At 34.8% G+C, this 26,205-nt stretch overlaps 3 protein-coding genes across 6 annotated transcripts; all 3 read right to left on the bottom strand.

Annotated features, from left to right (window-relative positions):
* Positions 1-1,625: 1,625 nt before the first annotated feature.
* LOC116015470 (beta-glucosidase BoGH3B-like) lies at positions 1,626-6,122 on the bottom strand. 2 transcript variants are annotated; one of them, XM_031255545.1, is made up of 10 exons: positions 5,991-6,122; positions 5,605-5,876; positions 4,843-5,047; positions 4,394-4,484; positions 4,171-4,313; positions 3,738-3,981; positions 3,529-3,633; positions 3,266-3,448; positions 2,958-3,162; positions 1,626-2,425 (listed from the first exon to the last, which is right to left on the bottom strand). In XM_031255545.1, exons 2-10 carry the CDS (start codon positions 5,864-5,866, stop codon positions 1,944-1,946), a joined length of 1,920 nt encoding a protein of 639 aa, XP_031111405.1. In that variant the 5' UTR covers positions 5,867-5,876; positions 5,991-6,122; the 3' UTR covers positions 1,626-1,943. The 2 variants fall into 2 exon arrangements, with proteins under 2 accessions (XP_031111405.1, XP_031111404.1); XM_031255544.1 differs by having other exon boundaries at positions 3,266-3,451.
* A 940-nt stretch (positions 6,123-7,062) lies between these two features.
* LOC116015469 lies at positions 7,063-19,576 on the bottom strand. 3 transcript variants are annotated; one of them, XM_031255541.1, is made up of 16 exons: positions 19,352-19,575; positions 19,042-19,081; positions 18,100-18,319; positions 16,220-16,894; positions 15,837-16,043; positions 15,417-15,728; positions 14,541-14,662; positions 12,915-13,997; positions 12,527-12,668; positions 12,279-12,429; positions 11,899-12,062; positions 11,416-11,501; positions 10,724-10,823; positions 9,530-9,591; positions 8,713-8,872; positions 7,063-7,727 (listed from the first exon to the last, which is right to left on the bottom strand). In XM_031255541.1, exons 3-16 carry the CDS (start codon positions 18,268-18,270, stop codon positions 7,551-7,553), a joined length of 3,612 nt encoding a protein of 1,203 aa, XP_031111401.1. In that variant the 5' UTR covers positions 18,271-18,319; positions 19,042-19,081; positions 19,352-19,575; the 3' UTR covers positions 7,063-7,550. The 3 variants fall into 3 exon arrangements, with proteins under 3 accessions (XP_031111401.1, XP_031111402.1, XP_031111403.1); XM_031255542.1 differs by lacking the exon at positions 19,042-19,081; XM_031255543.1 differs by lacking the exons at positions 7,063-7,727; positions 9,530-9,591 and having other exon boundaries at positions 8,726-8,872; positions 19,352-19,576.
* A 1,129-nt stretch (positions 19,577-20,705) lies between these two features.
* On the bottom strand, positions 20,706-23,169 carry LOC116016215 (double-stranded RNA-binding protein 1-like). Its single transcript, XM_031256374.1, has 5 exons — positions 22,911-23,169; positions 22,527-22,589; positions 22,086-22,321; positions 21,282-21,501; positions 20,706-20,947 (listed from the first exon to the last, which is right to left on the bottom strand). Exons 1-5 carry the CDS (start codon positions 23,167-23,169, stop codon positions 20,706-20,708), a joined length of 1,020 nt encoding a protein of 339 aa, XP_031112234.1.
* Between the last annotated feature and the right edge of the window lie 3,036 nt (positions 23,170-26,205).

Consider the following 26,205-nt stretch of genomic DNA (forward strand, 5'->3'; position numbering starts at 1 on the left):
TTCTGATAATCACAAATACGTCGTTTTTGTCTCTTTTTTTTTAAAAAAAAATTAGTAAACATATTGCTGAATATAGAGTTGTCCAAAAATGTGTGAATGTAGAGGTTTCAAAGTGTGAATATAGAGTATAGAAATCGTGAATGTAGATTTATGATTGTGTGAATGTAGAGTTGCCCAGAAATGTGTGAATGTGGAGGTTTCAAATTGTGAATATGGAGTATAGAAATCGTGAATGTAGAGTTATGCATGTGTGAATCTCTAGTAGAGTTAAGAAGTTCTAGCAACTTGTAGCCCTGTAATGTGTGAATGTAGAGTTCTCAAGTTGTGAATATGGAGTATAAGACCTGTGAATATAGAGTTTTGAATGTGAGAATGCATAACAGTAGTAATATAGTTACTAAATATATAATCCTGTAATGTGTGAATGTAGAGTTTACAAATTGTGAATGTAAAGTATAGTGTATGTGAATGTAGAGTATATGATATGTGAATGTAGACCCAGGTCCACCTTGCAAGGTGGACCTGGGTCCACGGCATAACAATTGTATGATACTTGGGTAGGCCTAACGCTATCCTAACCCGTTTCTTTGTTATTCGATAGGGCCCATAATATTGGCATCCTGCTCACGGAGGATAGGACAAATGAATGATCAAAAAACCATTACTATTAGTATCCTGATGAGTATGGAATTCAAAAACATCAAATTTTGGAAAAGGTGCATGCAATTAAGAGTGAACGAACAATTTTCTTTTTAAAACATATGCTTGGATATAGTTATACTTCTCAATTCAGAAAAATAAGAAGACAATATAACAACTCCTAAAAATAAATGCACTACACACAATAGAAAATTTCATAAATTCTATAACAAAGTCACTTTTCAAAAAATAAAGGTTGTCTACTTGTCTTTAGTACATTTGAGGAGAACACAAAATAAACTTATTATCTATTACTTCGATTACAAAACTTTTGAGAAAACAAAAAAAAGTTAAGTGATTAGGAAGTAAATTCTTTTTTTTAAAAAATATTTTGAATATGTTAATTAATAAAAAAGAAGAGAATAATTCATTTTACATGTAATCCAAATAAATAAAACCTTATAGCTCATTAAAAAAAGGATGGAGCAACTATCAGCATTTTCTTAGATCTAAAATGAGGAGTTTGGATGTGATTGTTGATAATGTTTTGTAATTAAATTTTCTGACATGAGATAGCTACTACGGTATTGGATTGGGCATGGCCTGTGGGTATGTGGGGCCATCATTCATAATAATGGTGTATCCCTTCTGAGAAAAATATTGATTTTTTATCAGAAAAGGAAAAAGATTTTGCTTTCCCATAAAATGATATGTTAGATTCGAGGGATATTTTAGAGTTTTTAGAAACTTCACTTAACATAATACATCGAAAAAATATAATTTTTATGAAGATTAGATGCAGGGTGATGAATGAGGTGGATTCGAGCCTTAAATAACAAAGTCAGTAGTCCTCAAAAGGATGCATGTCATAAGTGAATTGTAATATAGTTTTAAAATAGACATAAATGTCTATTAAACTTAAGAATATCTAGATATTAGTTTAAGGATCGAAATAATGTCTCTATAAAGATTAATAAGAATTATAACTATTATTTAATTATATATTAAAAAATAATATACCGCAGCACCGGTAATATACTACTCCGTAGTTCTTTTTTGAATACTACTAACTCTATTACAATGCAGTATCTGTTCATAACTACTTTTCCAACCTATTGAAGCACAAGAGTCAGTATTGACTCCACTGAGGCTCGAACCCACCACCTCCCGTATAAAGGCAAGGGTTTGATGGTACAGGACCACAAAGTCCTTGGCAATTATATAGATAGACATCATTATATTTTACAATAAATTCAAAATATATTATAATTATTTTTTTCTTTGCCAAACTAATAAAGATTATTTTAGCTGAGATCCCTAGCTTGAGTAGTGAGGCCAAACCCAAAGGCAAACAAGGGATCATAATGGGCATCGCCCACGTTCATCGGCAACTGATCAACCGATTTGAACCAAGTGCGAGCAAGCTTGCCGGAGAAGCCATAATCGCCGAACAAAACATCGGCCACGCCCTGCCCTTCGGTTCCCGGCAACCACGCAGCGATCAGTGCGTCGATCTCGGCTACGTATGGCTCTAACACCACTGGCCGGCCGGAGACCACAACCACCGCGCATCTCACTGCGCCGCACACGGTGCTAATGGTGCGGCCTCCCGGTTCTGTTATGGTGAGATTGGAGCTGTCGCCTAATAGCTCGGCGTATGGGAGCTCGTCAACAATGGCGTAGGAGAAGTTGTTGGATTTGACGAAGATTGCGTCTGGATCTGATTCGTAGATTACTTGGGTCGAAGGATCGACTGTGTTCTTCACGGCTGTTAAAATAGTGGTTCCTGCATAGATCCTGATTTTTAAATTTGTAATAATTATAAAATAAAGCTAGTTATTAAAATTTTTTAATAATTATAATATTAATCGAAGAACCCTATTCTCATTTAATCATCTCTAAATATATATATATATATATATATACTTATTTTATACGTGTATTGTGCTACTGATTTAATGTCAAATGTTTGTATTTAAATAAGTAATTTAAAGTATATCAATGTAAAATTATATAGCAAAAATTCATTATAATTGTCATTAAAATTAATGTTTAACTTACATTTTTCTAAAAACAATTATCTAAATATTTATTGTAGTTGGTATGACATTAGGCAGTAGCTACTACTTTTGGTTAAAGTTTTGTTAATTCGCTTTTGGATAAGTTTGTCATTATTTTCATCTTTATTGTTTGTTAGCTTCTTTTCTCTTTTGTTGTAGTGTCTCATATGCAATTGGGTTACTGGTGCTACTTTGCAAAAAAAAACTAAAAAATGGTCTAATTAGTTTTGTTACATTAATCACACTTTATAGCCATACCAGTTGTAAGATCATTGCCCGGAACACCCTGCCATTGCATGGTCCAGCCACCACATTGGTAGCCCAGATTGTGTGCATGGCTTCCAGCCACAAGAATCTTTGCTGCTTTCTTGGGAAGAGGCACTAATGCCTCATTCTCACTTTTCCCATTCTTCAAAAGCACAGCTGATTTCCTCACTGCTTTTCTAGCCAATTCTCTATGCTCCTACAAATCAAAATCAAGAACAACACCTTAATAATAAGAACTAGCTAGATTTGAAGGAATAATCCCAGTAATAGCTGATGATATGATATGATATGATATTCACCTGACTCCCCAGTTGGTTTGCCAAGCTGAAATCAGCCATCGGGTTCTCGAAAAGACCCATCATAAACTTAACCTTCAGTATACGCTCCACAGCATCATCGATCCTACTCATCGAGATAACCTCGTTTTTTACTAGGGAACTCAAAGCATTAATGAATTCCGTAAAATTCACAGGGACTATAACCTGCTAAGTACACACCAGGCAGGTTAGAAACATTCTTGGAAGCTAACATTTCTTATTGCAGATATATAAGTCGGGCTAACCATGTCAATTCCCGCTAGAATTGCAGCTTGAACCGAGTAAGAATAGTTAGAATGAGGGGGATCAGTGATCTTGTCAATGCCCTGCCAATCTGAAATCACAAATCCCTGAAATACATACATACATGGCAACAAAAATGGCCTTATTCTTGGCTAGGCAGAATGCATAATTATTCCATTTCAACTCGAAATACTGTCCTTGTCACGTTTACCTCGAACTTGAGCTTGTCTTTGAGGAATCCGGTTACAAGATCATGGTTAGCGTGCATCTTGTGGCCGTTCCAGCTAGAGTATGATACCATAACGGTTGCAACGCCCTTCCTAATCGAATCATAATATGCGGGCATGTGAATGCTAAGTAGCTCGTCGAAGCCAATTACTGTGTTGTTCTCGTCAATGCCCTTCACCGTGCCACCATCGCCAACAAAATGCTTAGCACAGCCTGCAACTTTCGTCCTTAACAAAATAAAACGACCTATTATGTCTAGAAACGATGCCACTTCCACATTAACATGTCACCCTGTTTTCTCCATTTTTCGATGTTTATATAGACGATATGATGTTGTAACGAAACATATGATTGAGGTACAACCAGATTACAAGAAAATGAAGGACATAGTGATGTAAAAGACGAGAGTTTCATACTTTCCTGCAACGAAGGGAACGCCCACAGAGTTTTCCGGGGGGTCTCCTTGTAAACCAGGTATGATCTCGGTCATCATTTGCACAATCGTGTGATCTTCGCTGTAGCTTTCATAACAACGGCCCCATCTAGGATCTCGACAGACCTGGAACGAAACAACAGTTAGGCATCAAAACGATACTAATGTTAACACAACGAGATAATAAGTTTAGCTTATAAACTCACAGCTATACAGGGAGCAAAAACATATGGGATCCCTGTAGCCCTAACTTCAAGTGCAGTTGCAGCTCCAATTCTTTTCACAAGTTCTGCATCCCTGTCAAGGATCCAGGAATTGAAGAACTAAAAGTATCACTAGTCTTGAACACGGTACACGGATGAACATATTATTGAGATTTATTCTAAAGTGGAACAGAAAGGGCAAGCCAAACTTTAAGGAGCATTAACCATAAGAGTGATGGATATATATTATATACCAGCTAGACTTTGATCAAAAGTGGAAACAAGCAAGCATTTCATGGCTTTATGAGTTTTGACACTGAAATTTACACTCGAATAACCTCGGGGCACTCGAATTCATTTAGGGAGCACAAGCAGAGACCCGCGAACATATCCTAAAGTATACAGATAATACTATAGAATGCTGATACAATACAAGGTAAGAATAGGCTTACCTGGTGACACCAAGGCCAATATTGTGAGGAAAAATGGTGGCATTGTAGGCATTGTTGTGGCCATGGATTGCATCAATTCCATAGATCATAGGGATTCCAAGGCGGGTGGAAAGAGCAGCCTTTTGAATCTCATTCACCATATTTACCCAATCCTCAGCAGAGGCCTTAGGACATGGTGCATCCCCTCCTCCACTCAATACACTTCCTGCCATTACCAAAATCCTTCTTATCACATCCCACAATCAAGAAACATAAATATTTTCCCTACTAAGGTCCAATTTTTAGCTGATCTGCATTGCAACACATGAAATCTCCCTTTCTTGATCGCATGGTTGCAGTAGGCGCTAGGCGCTATTACCGCCCGACTAGCACCCTGCGGTGACTAGGCCGCGACCTATAGAAAAAAAAAAATAGTGCATGTGTGTATATGTGATATATTATATTATATATATTATATATATATCTCTTACTTCTCTGACTAGGCCGACTCGTCCGAGTTAAATCAGCTAACTCGACCTGTCGAGTTGGGCAAGTTAACTCGGCCGAATTCGGCCTAGTCAACCGCCAACTCGGCCCAGTCAGGCCAAATTAGGCGCTAGGCGGCTGGTCACCTAAGATGACGCCTAGTGAGCAATTTGACTCGGCCTAGGGGCCCTAGCGCCTAAGTGCCTAGGCGGCCGAGTTTTGCAAATGTGCTTGATCAAGAAAATGATAAACCCATCACCAAAAAATAGGAATCTTTAAAATGCAATTGATTGTTACCAATGAAGTATTGCTTCATAACATCAGAAGTTGCAACTGTGTTCTCAATCTGAGTCATCTGCCCAATCTTCTCCTCAAGTGTCATTCTATCCATCAAGTCCCTCACTCTTGCTTCAACTGGCTGCTTAGGGTCCTTGTACGCCATGTACTCTTCTCCTGCAACACCTGACATGAAGCACAACAACAACAATACCACAAAACCCATCTTCGCCTCTGCAAATCTCCCCATTCCCATCCTGCTCTCCCTCCCTATGAAAAGCATAGCAGCTTAACTAGTTTCCACCGCACAGTCATTGCATGATCAGAGAATAAAAAACAACAGTTTGTTTTAAAGACATGTGATTGAAAGAAAAACTGAAAATAAAAGACAAGTCTTTGAAGTGTACCTGTAGTCTGTATATGGTGGAACTAAGTCACCCATTGATATATATATATGATGTTGGCGTAGGGGAGAGGTAGAAGACGAGCTGAGGTTAACCTGTATCCAGGCCCGGTCGCCTGGGAAGTAGCAACAAAAATTAACATTTATTTTCATACAAATTTAAATTACATACTAATGTTAAATAATACGGAGTATGAAATAAGATTTATAAGTTTTTATATGCACAGTAACAATTATAAAAAAATTAAATATTCTTTTAAATGTCAATTAGATAATTACCATACTGTAGTGTCATATTTGAAATTTGTCTTACCTACAGTTTCACACAAAAAAATAATTGTAAAATAAAAAATGATGTAACATTTTTTTTAAATAAAGTGTTGATTATTTTACATGACTGTTACTTTTTATCTATAGAAATTCTAGAATTTTTTTTAGAAATTAAAATGTTTTAACTAAAAACATATTTGGTCATAAAATTTAGTTTTTTTTTTTTTGTTGTTGTTGTATTGTAACAATGATGAACCGTTTATGCCATTATCTTACAAAGTATTTTACTTCAAAGAAATGTAAAACACGTTCCTACTTTTTCTAAATAGATTTAATTTTTTTAAAAAAGATTTGACTTAATTTCCCAAACTTTATATCTGTCCTAAAATAATTGTATAAAAATTAAATTATTTATGATTTTTATCTTATAGAAAAACAATATTTTAAAGCGTACTTGAAGAAGATATGAACTACTGTAGTAAGCAGTATAGTACAGGCAATCCATGTGGCATTGGAGGCACTTCGCCATCCTATGTTGTAACCATCTTTGAACACCATATCTTGTTTTTGTCTGCCTTTGCCAACCTGCTAACTTAATAATCCTCAAAAAAAAAAAAAAAATAAAATAAAATAAAAGCGCCGCTGAATATATACATGTATAATTTACGAGTTTTACTACATGGACTCTCATTTTAACTCCCTCACTTTTATATCATAGATTATCTTCATCCTGTGAGTCCCAAGAAAAGTGTTAACATCAGACTTTCCCAAGAAAAGTGTTAACATCAAACTTTTGTGTGAAGAAGTAAAAGTAAATAATAGAATTTGAGAGTCAAAGTAATATTTTCCATAATTTACACTGCCGAATTCTAACTAGTACAATCAAGTAGGGATGCCTAATATACACGCAACAACTAACAAATTGTACTCCGTATCTACTTACGAATACACTCACTTTTTGAAACTGCACTCTGTAGCATGCCTTAAGAAAATCCTCCCTGAAAAAAAAAAAAAACAAAAACAAAAACAAAAACATCTACATCTTCTATGACTTAACCACCTTAAATGAACCAATAATTTCGTACAGGACTATAAAGGGTGTGGGCTATCTGTGCAAGGGGAGATTCATCCATAATTGGTACATAAGGGGACTCCAAAGTTTAAAGGACCCACCCACCCTGACCCTGGGTGCACATGTCTTGATGATTTATAGCAACCATCAAAGCTCCTGCCTCATCAACACACCCATCGCTTTAGACAACAAACCAATCTCTTGCTGTGCACATTGAAAGTTTCAGATAGGAAAACTTCCGAGGCCCATTGGTTGGCCAATAACATCGCTGTAATATTCGTTGTAATTGATATAACCCCATAGATGTGAGAGACCAAAGTCATCGTGTTTAGGGGACTTGAGATAACATTGATACAAATCGTTGACGCTCTTCATGAATGTATTTCTTATGGAAAGCACCTGCACCCTCACCAACAGATTTTACCAGTTAGTTTATCATCTTCAAAAAGATATTAGACTACATTGCATAATCACTATCATCCAAATATTTTCTATCTACAATTCATCTCACATTTAAGTATGATGTTTCCAAATACGTTTGCTTTAATTCTCCAGTTTTTTTATCTTGTTTTCCGTTTTCCATTTTCAAATTGGAGATATGTATAAATAAACACATTTTCTATTTTCCTTCTTCCAATTTTTCCTCTAAAAAAATAAAGAATTTCTCTGGTTAGTAAACGCACCCTAATGTCTATTGCTAATCAGCAATCTCTCCATAATTAGGCAAAATTAAAAGACATCCCCCTGCTGACATGGTCAGTCACACCCTCCAGGCCTCCGCCAAGTTATAATTAACAAACTTGGAGAGTTGGAGATGTAGAATAAAATCATAAACGTTGACAAACTTGTTATATTGAAATAGTAAAGGAAAATTAAGATTTCTTCATGAATTACAAAGTACAATTTTGGAACTTGTAAATCATATACTAGTATACAGAGCATTATAAATGTTGCATAGAAAATAAAAGTGAATTCAGAATGGCCAGTACAACTAAACTAAGCCTTAATCTCAATTTAGGGTAGGTCAACTACATCCATTCTAATATTTTACTTCTCGGTTTCTTTCAGGTTCTAAGGATCTAAGGTAAGGCAATGTCAAAGCACTAGTAAGGACACATTAAAAAAGTAAAGGTTTTATCTGCTGCACAAGACTCATGCATCATATTACAATTTTGGGAAGGAGGTTCTAATCTTTCTGTTCTAAGAGAAGTAATGTCCAAAGCTTGGTACCATGAAGTAATGTCCGAAATGAACAGATGTTCAACAGTTGAGCACAATAGATAACATTTAGCCATCTTTAAGCCATTCAATGACAGTGATAATAAAGATACTAATATTGTACAAAAAAAAAACAAAAATCCATAGATGTAAGGCAAACTCATACCTGGGACATGTCTGTCTGATGAAGATCAACCCGACCTTCTTTTTCATTTAGCCCAGATTTGAAAATGTTACCAGCCAGAGAAGACCGGAAGTCTACTGCTGACTGCAAAATCTGTTGTATGTTGTGGGCAATTGGTTGGGTTTCCTCAGATAAGAAACATCTGCAACATACTTCGAAAATCAATCAAATTCACATAATGATATTCAGTACATAATTCTAAAGAGTGTTTGACAAACTAAAATGTTTCTGTTAGAAGCATGACAAACCAAGGAAAAGTCCAAGAAGGTTGGCATATAACAAAAGAAACACAGGTATATAAGTATATTTTAGGTACAAGTGTACTGTGTACAACCGCTCTCTTGGCTTCCTTTAGCCCTAGAAGCTCTTGCCTTTCAGATTTACTCCATTTTCTCTTCTTATCTAATCTTGTTCATGCTGAACGTTGTTGATTATCCTCATTTCTGCATTCTTATCTCAGGTTTTCAACCACTCAAGCAGCAGTTATTAGGCCTAAAACTAGCCTGCTCCAAAATCTATATGCATCTAGTAAGTAGTAAGCACATTCAATCTCCAGTTCTTGTTTGTAGGGTTAATCAACTTAGTGTAAAGGAAGCTTGTCAGATCAAATTATAGCAGTGGTTACTGGTTACTAATATCAAAAGTTTAATGTCTCTATCTCTACTAGCTGGACAGAGCATCAATTTCCTATGTGGTGTGTAGATTATACATATATCTTCTGAAATATGCCTATACAGCCATAAGTCATTTTAGAGGGATAAAAGAGAGACAGATATATGAACAAGCAAGCTAAGCTTACATATGTCGTGATTCATTGAGATATGACATATGCACCAGCTCAAAGTCCATCATGTCTCTGACCTAAAAAGGACAGATGTAAGAAGGAGATTAAGACGTTGTCCAGATAAAACTTGTATCAGTTTAGTTACAAATCTAGCAGGAACTGATAGTATTTGAGTATGCACTAAAAATTTCATTAGAAACTCACCACATGGCTCGATTCTGAGAATTCAACTATATATAAGTTTGTACTGTTACGAAAGTAAAGAGAAGATTTCTGAATATGTTGTTCATTGAAAAGAGATCACACAATCCTATAAATACATGCTAGAAGACTTCTGATAACGAAATAAGTTTCCATATGACTACCTACTCAAATCCCTATAAATCTCCCGGCTGCCTAATATATATAGATCCCATAGTACTTATATATTCCATAACATGTAAAAACTACAAACTTTGAACACTTCCACAAGCATAATGATTACACCTTTGTTTTCATTATTTTCAGAGTAACTTTTATTACTTTAGAAATGCATTATTTCTTTTTACTTAAAAACTATGTAATAAATCAACAAACATTGAGCAATAGGGAGGGGTAGTGGTATCACTTTCATTAAACAATGGCAAGAAATATTTATCTGGATCCATCTGAAGGATACAATTAGTCTACAACTGCAATCACTTTCAAGGGATACTAGATTAAGCAAAGAGATATTAGGAACTTTTGTAATGGGTTGAAAGAAATTTTACTGCCTGAGTTTAATTCAGATCACAACATTTTACTCTGAATATTGGAACCTTGTTGGTAGAATATTTTCAGACATCACTACATCAGATGTCCAGAGAAGAAACAAAACAACAGAATTTGTTTTATTCCTTCAAATAATAGATAAAAGAATATCATTGTGTAAAGCGATCAGATGAAAACATCAAGTAATGAATGAATTAATTAGAGACTTAAATTACAATACTTATAAGAGCAAATTTGCTAGCTACCAGAGAACAGACATGATTCATCACCTCAGCCACTAAAGTGGAAATGTCTTGAATAAATGGCAAACAATTAATTCATTCATTGAACACCAATAGCACCGCCCATAGAGCAATGGCATGTTCAATACAACAAAAGTTGTTCAAATTCAGAACTTTGAACAAAAATAAATGGGAATAAGTGAATCCAATATAGACTGGGATAGGAACTGTGGCAAACCTTGTGCTTAAGGGAGTGCATGAACCTGCACCAGGAAACATGGGATAATTGAGATTGTACATATTGCTGCACTGCAGATACAAAATGATTAAGCTGGTGCCTGAAATTTAACAAGGAAAACACATTGGAACGTAGAACTTCCCTTGAAAATCATAAATTTAGTAAGAATGTGATATACAAACATCTCATTGCAGTCTGCAGAAGATAATTTCAGGTTGGGCAGTAGATTATAAGATCAACTTAGTTTTATGTATTCTCTAATGCTGCATCTTTAACACAAAGACCATGCTCAAGATCAAAGTGGTGCATTGAATGACATGGCCAAAGGGCATCTTAAGCCCCTGTTACAAAGTTACTGAACAACATAAGTGATGGGTCCTTAGGTACAAGAAATCCTCTTAATACTCCTCCCTCTATCTCAAAAACAACCACCCCACTTGACACTTAAGGCCAAATTTTCTGACAGATCATGGTGATCTCTTAAATCAGAAAAGAATGAAGTAAGAAAATGTTATTCCTGAGTTAGCACTTGCAAGAAGGAATGAGTCGTAACATTAATCAATAGAAAACATTATGAAACCTTAACAAACAAAAATAGCAGAGCAGTCTATGATACATCTCGCTGTATGCAATTCTAGATAACACAAGCAATAATGATAGCAAGCATACAAGGGACAAGACTCCTGACATACCTGGTTTTCGTTAAGATAGATATCTGATCTGATTTCATATCTTGTGCCTCAAAATGACAATTCTTCTTGCACAATTCAGTGTGATTCTGACAACCCAAAAAAGAGAATTCACCAAAACTATAAGTGTCCAAGAAAAAAGTTTCCATGAACCCAGAAACAAAGGCAGACTAACCAATCAAGACTAGAAAGAAGAAATGTCTTGCAATGAATAGATTAAAATCATTATAAATTATACTAAACTATAAATGTGCCAATTTGTGTATTATGCTTTTCAATAAGTATGTGCAGCACCACAGGTTTCTTTCAGTGCCAATATAAAAGACATGTCCATGTTCATGCAACTCAGTAATTTGGTTCACCAAGTCAAGCCCAAACTTGGTAGAGTTCAGTTTTTTGGTAGCATCAAGCACAGAAGCATATTGCAGCTCAAATATACAGAGAGGGAAAATAGATCATTGAGCCGAGTCAATTTAAAGTCCTCACCTTTAGTGAGCTCCATGCATCACTTAAAGAAATAAGTGCAAGCTTGACTTGTATCAGAAAACTAAATATCTCTGAGTATATTTTCAATGCACCAGGGGTTAAAATGATACTGATAGGCCAATCCACTCGGTAACCCAAGCCAAGAAAATCAAAGGAGTGTATACCTGCCACATATGATGAAAGTTAAAAGCAGAGTTAAAAAAAAAAACAAAAAACAAAAAAACAAAAAAAACAAAAAAAAAACAAAAAAAACAAAAAAAAACAAAAAAACAAAAAACAAAAAAACAAAAAAGCACACACACACAAAGAAGTTGGCATTGCAGATACATGGAAAGAGTGAAAGTCACGAGTCATGACTAATATTTGAAAATGCACTGTACCATGAAATGGGCCTGTAGCCATAGCATCTTTCATGTAAACATATAATCGATCTCTATTCAGGTCTCCTTCACACGAAGATCTCTGAACTGACAACTCAAGAACACCTTGAATATCTGATATCCTCTTTTCAGCCTCTAAGACATACCATTTCTGGGTTGAGAGAGAATCGGACAGAAAAGCATTAGAAGAGATGCAACAGAAGAAATTTAATACTTAGAAAAGACATAGTATGAATGATACAACATACATGACGCAGAAGTGATGTGATGAACAAATCTGCCCAGTCTGCTACTTCCATTAAATGGTACCTCCTTAGTGATAACAGATGTTCTTGCAATTCAAATCCTTTTTCAAACAACTTTATGGTCAACTTGCTCAGATACTTATATCTACTAATGTCAAGGAATCAATACGTCAAGAGTTATAACTAAACAAGCAACAAAGGTAAAGTTAAATTGACTGGGGAAATTGAGATAACACAGAAATGCTGGTACAATTTTTTTTGCTAGGGCCAAATAATATCATTTTATAGAATAAAGAATCAAAAAGGTAATAAAACCAACAAGAAAAAGTAAAGGCTGATTTACAGACAGAATTTGAATCTGCAGCTGTGAGCATAGAATAGACAAGGATACTGAAGCAAAATCTCATCCAATAAGCACTTCTTGAGAATATAATCCAATGGAATCTCATTAACAGTCACCAAACTAGACCCATGATATCTAGCAGCTGCATTTGTTGTTATGTTAGAGCAACCAAGCAGACTGACCCACCCACTCCCACCATTGGTATTTGCAAGTGATGAGACTTCTCTAGCATTAGTTTTTGAACTTACAGGTGAAGCATAAGAGAGCTTCCCCTCTTTCTCTGAGTTTTTGTGATCATGGCTTTCTTGATCAAACAGATCACTTGTAGAAATGGCAGTAGTACCAGTACTATCAGTCAGAACTGAAAGTTCAGCTCCAAAATGTTGTGTTGTTCTATAATCCAACTTCTCTGTGTATAACTTACAAGGATCTCTTACAGATGTAAAGTCAAAACAGGATAAAGGTTCTTTTTGGTGCCATCTTTCTCCTGTACTGGACTTTGGCTTAAAAAGAGAACTTTTGGTCAAACTTGGATTCATATTGAAAAAATTAGAATGGTACATTCTCCATGAAGAAAAACTACTTGAATTTTGAAAAGTATCATCTTGGTACTGATGCTTGCTATCAGCCTTCTGTACTGAAGCACTTTTGTGTAGAATGGACTCACCACAATCCAAAATTTCGGTCATCTGACTATCACCACTTACCTTCAATTTGTGAATAATTGTAAGGAATGAAAAATTTCCGTTGTTCCTGGAGTCAATGTTAAAGGGATTTTTAAGAATATGATCAGACAGTTGGCATCCAATTTCTGTACCTTTGGCCTCAGGAGCAAGTAATAAACTTTGCTCTTCTACAGTAGGGTCTTTTCTTTCACATTTTTCACCCAGAAAAGGTTTTGAATTGCATGAAATCTCATCTTGGGGCAGCTTTTGCAATGAATCATTTGTAAAGAAACTCAAAGCAGAAAGATAACTTGGCTCCAGTCGCTTATCAGTAATATGAGTCAAATCCTCAGGCTCAGATTGCTCTTCAAAATTTTCTAAAGATGAGGATTCAGATAATTCCATGACATCTTCAGCATAGGAAAACTCATCATCTGTGATAGATACTTCAGAAGCACCATCAGACCTAAGAAACACACGTGCCAATGTGTTAACAACAGTGAAATGACTCAATACATAAAAGTGAATAGTTAAAGAACATGGAAAATGTAAAACAGACTTAACAGTGACACAAAGGTTGTGAGACCTCATGCTGCCATACATGAACCCAGAACTGCAACCCAGAACATGGATAAGCTCATTGGATCCTCAATTATACTTTGGTGTCCTTTGCCTTGTCCCATATTGGTGGGGCAGTCAATGAGGTGTGACAACTATTCAGGTTTGCAAGTTCAGAAGATTCAATCCTTGGTCACCTTTTGACAGATCTCAAGAGACAAGGATTGAATGTCAAAAGATTCTATCCTTGGTCACCTTTAGACAGCTCTTAAGAGACAAGGATTGAATGTCAAGAGAATGTAAATGCATTCATAATATATAGAGAGATGAAAAGTTAGATAAAAGCATGACAGATGTGCAGATAGGATATAAACAGATCCTCATGGTCCTGCGGCAGAGAGTCGTGTATCCTAAAGTGAAAAGTAAAAGCATTCACAACTTAGTGACTTACAATTCCTGAGTTTTTATTTCACTTGGAGGCATAATCAAGTTATCATCCAGTGCAATTAGTTCAGAAGACTTTTGACTCCTTCCACAGTTTGCATGTATTGCTTGAACTCCATATAGCAAAATCTGAGGAATAAAAAATTTTCCATACAATTAACCAAGAGGTGAGTACACTAGTCCTCACTTTCAATAAATCTTTTATAATAGTGGTAGACTGGTATTACATGTAAAGAATAAAGTTAAAGGATGGCATTCAGCACTAACAATCTAGTTCTATCAACAAGAAGGCACATAGAAAATAAAAGTACAAATTGCGGTATATGTCTGCACAAAGCTGGCATCCTCAAGATAATTGCAATTGGTTTGAGGAACAAAAAATATACTGTACCTTACTACCATCGAAAAATGTTAAATGACATTTCCGTCAAAGGTGTGCAACAGCAAACTCTCTCTTATTAAAGTATGAAAAAGAGAACTGATAAGAAGTGCATAAGCAGAACTTTAAAACCTAAAATGCATGAGTGCAAAAAGAGAACTGTTTTCTAGATTAGTGAGCACACCGTGAAGACAAGAGTCTGAAAATTGAAAAGAGAAGACAAACTTTACAATATCAGTGGATCTGGTGCCCCTTTATTCTTTGGTAAGCACCAATGTCCATTCAATACATTAAGATTTTGATTTTATATGCTATCATAATTTTCAGAGAACTGCTCTTTTTTCTCTATTGATATCCCCTAGAGTGAAAGGTCAGAGACATGGATTCATTTAGACAAGTTGCATTCTTGTTATTGTGCATGTAATCATAGTATGCCTACACATCTTAATAATATATGCACAAATATTCAGAACTTTTTGCTTCTCTGTAGTAAATAGACATTACCCCTTGAGTTCTAAATTCAAATTTGGAAAAAATATTATCAATTTTTTCCAGTAACTGTAGGTAAAAACTGTTTCTTGCCAGCACGATTGCTTCAATTGTTCCTTTGTCAAATGTTAGTGATGAAGAAAAGCTAGGATATTTGCTTGAAAAACCATTACAACCAGGAAGAAACTCTTCGTAAGAACCATTTATTGCTCCAATATTATTGGATAACTCAAGCAACTTCATAATCACTTGAAGCTGTTGGCCTGCTCTGAAGAGCGGAACAAGAAAATCCTCTAAGAAGATAGGGACTGCAACTCCATCTCGTACCTGAGATATTGATTTGTTAATCAAAGAACTGATTTTAAAGGAACAAAGAAATATGGTAACACTGAAAATCGTAATCTAAAGCTTCCATGGAACAAGTGATAGCATTACCTTGACACTAGCTATTGGGAACTCATTACATGTTCCAGTGACATCCACAGCATGATCAGGTAGATCAACAAAAAGTTCCACTACAAACTCTTTGAAAGGATCATTGATCCTGCCTTCATAAATCCATGATCTAATAAATCCGCAATAAGGTTCCCAAGACCGGAGAAAGAGGAACTTGAGGAGAGCACAATGAGCAGGATCAGCAGCCTAGAGAGAAGTTTACATTGAAAAACTATTAGGTGGCAGACCCAAATAACAAGTGAAAGAATCTTGGAAATCATTCCCCACTAAAAATAAAAATAAAAAAGGTTTCTCTTATAGCATCTATCAAGGGTGTTTATTCATACTTAATAGATAAAATTGAACTACCGCATAACTCTAACCTTTAGCTGTAAGTATAAAAATGTTATCAGTGCACCACTTCTTGGGAAATTATGAATTTCTAGGTCAGCTTTAGCCATTAAGTCTTTAAAAGGCAATTGTGGAAAAGAAAGAGCTAAATCACACAGATTGCAGATATTTCCAAGTGCTTCCATTTGAGCCCTTAAGCCCATAGTGTGCAGATAAACCTCCAACACTGTGATCTCAGAATTACCAACACTTGTAAGGCAGCCTCCATCAGTAGCCTTGGAGCTGCGTCTTAAGCTCACAGATGAAAGCAAACTATTGAGTGCAGAAATGTAACCTTCTAAAACCTTTCCCACAGCAACTGCAAAAGCCTGATTAACAAGTGTATGATTTTTCAACTGGCAGCTGCCAGCTACATTTGAATTGTTGCCTAGAATTTCATCAGGTCCTGATTTACAATCTGCACTTGAACTTGTAAAATAAGAAACAAACTTGTGGATGAGAAAAATAATGCAACCAAAGCGCCCTATGGACTTCAGTAGATTTCCTAATGCCAAAGTGCTAGAACTCCTGGTCCACAAACTTGGAATGCAATGAAACGATCTATCAGCTGACTCAGAGCAAAATAAATAGGAGAGTTCCCCAATTGATATTAAAGCTGATTCAACACCTTGCAAAGCATTCAATGCTAGCCTCACCAAACTAGACTCCTGTAACACACAGGAAAAAATAATTTTAAAAACCAAAAAAAAAAGTCAAAAAAAACTTGATTCAACAAAATTATGCAAGTATAGTTCAATTTTCAATTACAATGAAACACAAGGAAGGACTATGGCCATGTGAAGTTCAACTCAAAGCTTTGTTATCATAGACCTTGTAATTCATTAGATGCAGATTTCAGATAGAGATTTAACCCTTTTTTTTTGAGTAGTTAATTTAAAAGAAAAGCAAGAGTCTGTATTGATTGTTACTTACCAGTACATTTACAATAGGAGAGAGTGGAATTCTTGGATCTCTTTTTGTGCTAGGAAAACAGAATTTTTTCTAATGTAGCACTCACAAATATCCTGTAGTTTTGGAAATCTTTGTTCAGATAAATACTCGCTAGTCTTTTATTTCTGTGTTGGATTGTTGGTATCTGATGTTTATAGAAGACAAGAAATCCCTATAATATAATTTCATTATTTCATTCCTCGTCATCAACAAATCATGTTCTAGAAAATATGAAGAGCATTGGGCAAACAATAAAGTGAACCCCCGCTCTTCTTAAGTTTTGTGTTGTTTTGTTAGTATCATGATAAATTGTTGCAGATAGTTTAATTTTTCAAATCTCCATGTTTGAATTTATGATTACTGAATTCTTTTAGGTTTCCAGTCAAAATTAATGATGGAAACATTCTTAGATATACATCTCATGTGGTGTTGTTTAGTGTGTTTGACTTGAAAGCAATGCAAGAATTCTTAAGGGGATACACATGCCTCCAGATGGACCAGATTAATGGTAATAAAGCTGTTCCTTTTGCCTTCTCCGGGGTAATGCAACACTTTTTGAACAGCCATCTCATTAACAATGCTTGATAGCTATTAATCATTTTTTAAGACAAAGCATCATTAAGAATTGCTAACCGTGTTCAGCAATAAAATTTGTGTTCAACTCCAGAATTACAATTACTCCACAAAATCCAGTCAGCATTTCACTGGTTTCCCTGTCCACCTTCTTTTCAAGTTAAGGGAACAAAATTCTACTCTTTCATTACACCAAATGGACTGTTACGCGAAATGCATTGCTCATCAAGAGCTACACGCTCTATCATGCACTCCATAGTCCATACGCATCAATTTAGCATTGAAATAACTATAACTATAAAATAAAATGAATTTTCAAAAAAAAAATAAAATGTGCAGTACTACTTACAGAGACTCCGGAGGTGGAGAAGATGTGAGTTGAAGAATGTTGAGAGTGAAGCGAGGAGTGAGAAGGAAGGCCGCTCTCAGAAGGAATGGACTCCCATGGTCTGGGCGGAAAGTAGGGATCTTCTACTTTGAGCTTCTCCAACAGCGACGCGATGCTAGCGTCCACCGCCATTTAATTCCGTTTCGGCTCCTCCGATGGATCTTCCGGCAAACTCTGCCCGCTTTTTGTAGGGAGTGAAAAAAGGGGGAAAATAAAAAGAAAAAGAATGGGGAAAGAGGAATGAGTATATGGGTCGAATTCAAGAACTCTATATCTTAAGTTGTTTAAAATATTTTACTTCTTTAATTTTATTTATATTAGTTTGTCATGTAAGTGGTTCAGTGAATCAGGTAGCTCATATTTATGTTAGCAGACTAGTTTTCACACGCGCTTTGCGCGAATAGATCAATGCCTAATGTGTATTTTTATTGGATATTACAATACTCAAGAAAATAAGCAATGAAAATAAGAAAATAAGCAATGTCACCATTTTTATTCTTTACATATTCTTGGCGGAAAGTACACAGAATATCATACCCAGAGCAACAAACAACATCTTGCAAAAATTAACGCCCCAAATACAAGGATCAGAAATCTTAAAACAGAATTAAAGAATATGCTACCAAAGGCCAGAATGTTGGGAGTAGATAAAACCAAACAAGTTTGAAAGTGAAGCCAGGAAGCAGCAATGAATCAAAAAAGGTTCCACCTTTTTCTTCTTTCACCAACAAAACCCAAAGCAAATCAGCAACTAAACTATTCTATGACCTTTATGCAAGGAAAGCTCAAAACCCCAACTCAAGATCGGACAGATAATCAAACCAGGCATTTTAAAAAAATCAAAAAAAAAAAAAAAAAAAGTAATGAATTGAAATTGAAATGGGGTGAGTTTAAGTTTCTTACCTAGAGATTGGTCAGTCTCAAAGAAGTAAAGAACGAACACCTGGAGTAAAAGTGTACTGAGTCATTGTTTAAGAAATTTCAAAGAAATCTGGGGTTCAAATAACCTAGAATAGCAGAGATTTCTTTAAGAATAGAAATTGGTCAGTCTCAAAGAAGTAAAAGAACGAACACCTGGAGTGCAAGTGTACTGAGTCATTGTTTAAGAAATTTCAAAGAAATCTGGGTTTCAAAGTTATTATTAAACAACAAATTAGCATGCAAATTCAGCGAGAGATCAATGAGAATCATCGAAAACAAGCCATATGCTTACCTGTTTCCTCTATGCAGCTGGCGTTACCCTCGTCCGCGCTACACGATGTCTGTGCCTGAATCTTATGCTGCCAAGGATTAAGAAGAAAGAATCTAACATCTGCTGTGCTGTGGGTTATACTTTGAGTTTGGAGAAGCTTGGCGCATACCAGGAATCAAGGAAGAAGAGTTAACGGGAATAAAAATTCATCAACCATTTGAAAATATTGTGGGTAGTGAAAGTATTACTATTGTGGGTATGTAGGGATGAAAATATTATAACTAAGATGTGGAAATCTCAAATAAAAATTTTAATCATAATAATTTGAAGTTTTGAACCATTCATCTGAGTAAATAATAATTATTAACAATTTCTTTTATCATTACAAGTTACAACTCTCTAACTTTATTGGCTCTTATTAAAATTATAGATATAGAGATAATTTTATTGGCTTTTATTAAAATTGTAGATAGATGTAGAAATGTCTAAGACTCAATCTTGTTGGGATGTATTGTTCATTTGACTGATGATATTTTTCGTTTTCAAAAAAAAATTATAGTATATATTATTAAAAAGTTTTAATGATATATTCTAAATGACAAATTGACAGATATATTCTTTTTTTTTCTTTTAAATAAAAAAATCATTACTTTTTGATATCTCAATTTAGTTTATAAAAGCCATTACTTTAAGTAAATGTATTTATTTTATTTTTTTTGAAAAAGTAAATGCATTTATTTTGTATGTACATAAATTCGCTTATAAAGGCATTACTACAAATACATAAGTTCATTATTGTTGGTGTCATTTTTATGTGTATATACAAAGTATAAGTAATACTACATACTTTTTATATATACTTACAAAATTATTTTTATATACTTAGGTTCACCATACAGTCCCAATATAATTTACAATTTGATCTCATAAATTTGAACTTATCACCCTAAATCATTACTAAACTAATTATTAATCAATAATCACTCAAGTTTCATCATTAGTATTATACTCTAAGCAACCAACATTAAAATCATCATTTTAAAATAAATTTAACTAGGACTCAAAAAAGGAATTAATTCATCTGCAACTGTGAAGATGAAATTCAAGAAATTTGTTCCAATCATATTAGAGCTACAAAAGCTCTACAATGGCGCACCAGACGGGTCTAATTTGTTACAAACCAAAGGCAAGTATGATTCTTAACATTATCCCCAAAAACAACATCAAATATAAATGCTACATTAACATCCTAGACATAAACACAAACATTAAACATTGTTCATTGTCTGCTAAAGCTTGTGGTAGGAATCAAGAAATAGCATAATTTTTTAAGTGCATAGCAAATTCAGTTTGAATTGAAGGATTTGTATCCTCCTCACTTTTGGCTGGGGAATTCCAAGCTTGCAATAACCCACTCACCATCCCTGATAGGAAGCAGAACAGTCCCTTTGGGTAAGGCCATATCTGGAATGTGATTATACACTTTGAACCTGTTGCAGAGCAGATAGGTTTTCATTTCTGCTGTCCCCTTGGTGCTTCGATCCACAATCGAATCGCTTGCTTTAGGCGAAAGAGACAAAGATTCCAATGAAATGTCCGTGGCTAGCGGGTCTTCTTCTGCCAAATTCATAAACATAACAATTCATCAACCATTTCAAGTGTCACTGAAATCCAGTGACTGTGCTATTACAGGTCAATAACCAGTTTTTGAGCTTCCATGCACTAAAGTAACATGTTGTTGGACTTAAATTCACCAGGCTAATAAAGTGTAAGAGGCCTATTTGACTATTTTTATAATATAGAATAAAAAACTTTTTTTCTGTGATTGGATGTCAATCAGTCAATGTGAATTGCAAAGCAATGCCCCATCTTAGTAGTTAACTAATATAATGTCATATAGGTTCAATTCTCTTTTATAGGCACTGGGAAAATTAAACATGCATCTTATTACCTCCCATCAAAGACATGTAAGCAACCTTTGCAGCATTATTCTCAGCCTGTTTCTTGGACATTGCTGCAGTCCCATGGAAAACATTCCCATCAATTTCCACACTCGATAAAAATGTGAGATTATGATGTTTGCCAGACATTGTTGTCATATATGCAGGCATGGCAAGTCCTTTGCTTTGTCCCAGTTCTTGCAAGAGGCTTTTGTAAGAACGCTTGACGCTCTTGTTAAAAAAGAAATCCAAAACACAACAAACCAGTTAGACTGATACAAATTAAAGTCCTCTTGATTGAATAAAGATCAAATATGTGAAATGGCGGGATAACCTTAGTCAAGATGGCTAAGAATATACAAAAATGTAATCACTAGGTCACGAGTTAGAATCTCAACCTTCTTAATTTGAGCCAGCCAGCTATAGACAACTTAAGCTGGTTTAACCCCTTGTAATCCTTTGCCAACCGTTAGGGGAGTAGGGGACAACCTAAGTTGGTTTACTGTGGTCCTTTGTCAGCTAGCACCACAATGCGGGATTTACCCGTATACACCATAGTGGCCAGGAGTTTACCTCTTTTAAAGTCCTGGCATAGTAATCTCATTCAAGATGGCTATGGATACAAACTTGTAATCACAAAGTCACGAGTTCGAATCTCAACTTTCTTAATTTGAACCAGCCAACTATGGGCAACTAAGGCTGGTTTAACCCCTTGTGATCCTTTGACGACGGCTAAGAGAGTAGAGGACAATCTAAATTGCCTGCTAGCATTATAAGGCGGGATTTAACCAGTACGCACTGGGTTGGGAGTTTACCTCTTTAAAAGCAGCTGAGGTGAGTGACATTAAAGCGAACCGAGCAGCATCTTCTTCTGCTTCCTTTGCACTCTTATAACCCCCTAGACTTTTGAAGGATTCACCACTAAGTGAAACTATAGCCTTGAAGCAAAGATCATCAAGTACTCCCTCCCTTTGCACACAATATGTTGGTAAACCGAGTTTCATTCTTTTCGCATAGATCTGTAGCTTTTTTTTGTATTGCTGTTCAGAATCTGCATGCCACCATCATATCAAGAAACTATGGATACTCAAGAAGGATCACATGGAAAATGAAATTCACTAAGCACACAGACAACATTAACAAATGATAATGGCATTTCAAGAACAGAAATGAAAGAAAGGGAGAAAACAGAAAGAGAAAAACACAGCCAAATGTTGTTCAAATTAAAGTAATCTCAGAATTAATGAATTCTTTACCAGGATTAATGCCAAAATCATCAGGATTCTTGTGTGTTTCAGTAGCCTTTTGTTCTCCACTCCCTACAATCAAGTGAAAAGGACAACATTAGACGACAAGGCAAAAGATGAACAAATTCTGACTTGAATAAACTATCAAAGCAAAAGATGAACAAATTCAGATCAGTGTTGCAAAAATCCCGCCTAAGCATAGCTGGCCGCCTAGCTTATCACTATAATGGGTGGTCTAGGCGGCTGGCCGGTTAGGCGGTCGACTAGGCCGGCTAAGAGCAGCATAGGCGTTAAAACCGTTTAGGCACCGACTAGGTCGCCTAATCACCGCCTACCGCACCCAGGCGCCCCGATGAGCGCTTAACGATTTTTTCAACCATGATCTACACAGACCTGAAGAGAAGTAAAGGAAGGCAAGCTTGGCAACTTCATTATCAGCTTCTTTCCGGGATTTCCAGGGGCTGAGGGTGTCGAAATTGAGGCCATTGACAAGCACAGAAGCCTTGAACTGAGGGATGTGGTCTGCTCCATCCTTCATGCATGTGTACCTTGGTGGTGCCCATTTCTTCCCATGACAAAACTCTTGCAGCTTCGACTTGTATATGTTCATCTTCATCATCTCCTTTGGAAATTCAGGACTTGTCTGCTCCATTATTATCTCCTGCAAACTTTTGTGTGTTTGCGTGAATGAAGACAGACTGAAAGAGAAGTGAATGGAATTGAATTGAAGAAACAATAACAATATAATGCATGGTAGCACAACATTCTTGTGTTCGAACTTTCCGTACTTTTGCAAACATTCTAGTTTAATAAACAAAAACGGACAATATTCCATTTACAGCTATAAATCTTGTGACTCAGTTACTCAATTATGACCATATCTATTTTTTACCTTCAATTATGACTTATGAACAAAGTGACGAGTTTAGTCATGGACGATGTTAGTATTGTATTGACAGAGTTAAACTCCAAGGACAAAGAAGTAAATATTAAATACTATTACCTTGCATTCTAACCTGATTCCCCCTATTCCGCAATTAGTCAAAATCGTTTTCCCCCAGATCGAAGGTTGCTAAAATTCTTAAACCTTCAATTTAGTTTGGCGAAGACTTCCATGTCCATGGCTTGTTTGGAAAAGAGAATAATGACTTTAAGAATATTGTTGGACATAAATCGACCTTCCACCTGTAAGTGTTGTAGTGAATTCACTGTTATTGAATTTAGATAGTTGAGGATCATTTTGGATATTAACTCAAATTACTAAATAAAATAATATGAAATTTTAATGATTAATAACTTTAAGTTAATAATTTACGGAGTAATATACACTTACTCGTACATTAAATCACATATAAAATGACACACACACATATAATACTATGAATATATTTTGTATTGGGTACAAATATTACCTCGCCCTTTTTTATACGTTTAAGTAGGAAAATTCAAAGTATAATTTCATCAATGTTATAAATAAGGTAGAATAGTAAAATTTGCAGCAAAATAGTGAATAGTGAATTTCATATTTTAATTCCCTTTAATAGAAAGATGAGAATACAGTATAACGTCGGCAATGGGATAATTATTACCGCCGCCATGCCCACTTCCACTCCAATCTGCCATGGTCAAATATTGCAATATCACTTTTAGTAACTTTCTACTTTTGACACTGTCAAAAGTAAAATCACGTTTTACATGGCCTCTTGAATAGATATACGAGAATTCAGGTAAAAACACATTCTCTTGTAAAAAGTATAGATTACAAAATTAAAATAGGAAGAGTCTCATTTTCGAAATTTTATCCCAATTGAGAATGTTGATATATCATTCAAAAAATATTAATCACTCTACAATGAAATTTAAGCCCTAAAAGTCTAAAACTGATCACAATTTACAGTTCTCATCTTCAAATTAAGATAAAATAAAGATAAAAACTGCGAATTTTGATCGGTCTTATGACTTAAATCTATTTATTCATGCTCAAATTGGGTATTAAGTTGAAAATGACGAAAATAACCTTAACAATTTTAGATTTTTGCACGTTTTAAATGGATGGGTGACCGGCGCGATAAATTTTGGCACTAAAATAATAGTCGTGGATTAAAATTGATACTAAAACAATAGTCGTGAGACTAAAATTGATAGAAATTAGACATATGGACCAAAATTGTTATTTTAGTAATAGTCGTGGGACCAAAATTGATATTTGCTCTATACAATAATTGATAATATGGGCCTTAGAGATTAGTAGCTAGTTTACAAATTACCTCAAGCTATTGAGTTAGATATTTGTTCTTTTCATTCTTTAAAAGGAAAAATCTTCAATAATTTATCAAATTAAGAAATGTACAACTTTCATTATTGTTTTTTATATGCAATATCGTTATGAATCAACATAAAATAAACTTTTTTTGCATTAAAAAAATGAAATTGAATTTCAAGAAAAAAGATTAAATATTTCAAATATAACATGCCACTATGTGTTTCATCCTATCATTTATTGATAATCTGAAATTAGATTATCTTACAGCATGTTACCATATTTTTAAAATCTACTTTTTCATTAAAGAGCTGACTGATAAATAAAAAATAAATTTAATATAATTTAAATGAAATTACATAAATCTTTCTCTAAGCGTAGAGTAAAAAAGATGTGTTTATAACTTCTCTACAAATCTTGTCCGATCAAAATGTGGGGCCTTGAAGCGAGATATTTTTTTTTTTTTTTATGGGTAAGAAAGTGTTGAAGAGGAAATCAGTTTGGTTAATGTGAATGACCATGCACTCTAATTTTTAAAAGAGATTGGGAGTTCGAATCACCTCTTAATTGAATTGTAATTCCCTCCAAACTACACTCAATCTCTCCCGTTCCCATACTATTTTTTTCTCATGGAATTATAATTCATTTTCCAACCAATTCCTTCTTTACAATCAAGCGCCCTATTAAGCTAGATATTTGTTCTTTTCATTTTTAAAAGGAAAAATCTCCAATAATTTATCAAATTAAGAAATGTATAACTTTCATTATTGCTTTTTATATGCAATATCGTTATGAATCAACATAAACGCGACTTACATTTTTTTAAAAAAATGCATTGAAAGAAAATGAAATTAAATTTGAAGAAAAAAAAGGTTAAATATTTCAAATATATCATACCACCATGTGTTTCATCCTATCATTTATTGAGTATAATCTGAAATTAGATTACCTTACAACGTGTTACCATATTTTTCAAATCTACCTTTTTATTAAAAAGTCGACTAATAAATAAAATATAAATTTAATACAATTAGAAAAAAAATTACCTAAATCTCTCTCTAAGTGTAGAGTAAAGAGATATGTTTATAGCTTCTCCACAAATCTGATCCGATCAAAATGTGGGGTCTCGAAGTGAGATATTTTATTCTTTTTTATGGATAAGAAAGTGTTGAAGAAACCAGTTTGATTGGCGTGAATGATAAAAAAAAAAATCTTCGTTTGTATATAAAAAATAACCTAGTCAGCATTTTATCCTATAATTAGACTGATCTGTACAGGACATCTCGTGGTCTGAAATAAAAGTGTTGAAAAGGATGAGTAAAATACAAGAAGATCAAAGGGTTTGGGATGTACCAAAAATGGCAACTCTCTCCCGTACACGATCACTACCGTCAGAAGATAATGGGAATAATATAATTAATATATTTT

Source organism: Ipomoea triloba, chromosome 4 (genome assembly GCF_003576645.1).
Source record: "Ipomoea triloba cultivar NCNSP0323 chromosome 4, ASM357664v1".
NCBI classification, from domain to species: domain Eukaryota; kingdom Viridiplantae; phylum Streptophyta; class Magnoliopsida; order Solanales; family Convolvulaceae; genus Ipomoea; species Ipomoea triloba.

Coding starts and splice junctions, on each gene's coding strand:
- LOC116015469 (XM_031255542.1), bottom strand. CDS start 18,270: ATGGCGGTGGACGCTAGCATCGCGTCGCTGTTGGAGAAGCTCAAAGTA. Junction 15,729..15,836: donor TCCCAATAGCTAGTGTCAAG/GTAATGCTATCA, acceptor TCAATATCTCAG/GTACGAGATGGAGTTGCAGT. Junction 11,502..11,898: donor ATGCATGGAGCTCACTAAAG/GTGAGGACTTTA, acceptor TTGGGTTGTCAG/AATCACACTGAATTGTGCAA.
- LOC116015470 (XM_031255544.1), bottom strand. CDS start 5,866: ATGCTTTTCATAGGGAGGGAGAGCAGGATGGGAATGGGGAGATTTGCA. Junction 3,452..3,528: donor TTCTAGCGGGAATTGACATG/GTTAGCCCGACT, acceptor GTGTGTACTTAG/CAGGTTATAGTCCCTGTGAA. Junction 2,426..2,957: donor GGGCAATGATCTTACAACTG/GTATGGCTATAA, acceptor GGATCTATGCAG/GAACCACTATTTTAACAGCC.
- LOC116016215 (XM_031256374.1), bottom strand. CDS start 23,169: ATGGAGCAGACAAGTCCTGAATTTCCAAAGGAGATGATGAAGATGAAC. Junction 22,322..22,526: donor TGATTTTGGCATTAATCCTG/GTAAAGAATTCA, acceptor GGTGGCATGCAG/ATTCTGAACAGCAATACAAA. Junction 20,948..21,281: donor TTACATGTCTTTGATGGGAG/GTAATAAGATGC, acceptor TGAATTTGGCAG/AAGAAGACCCGCTAGCCACG.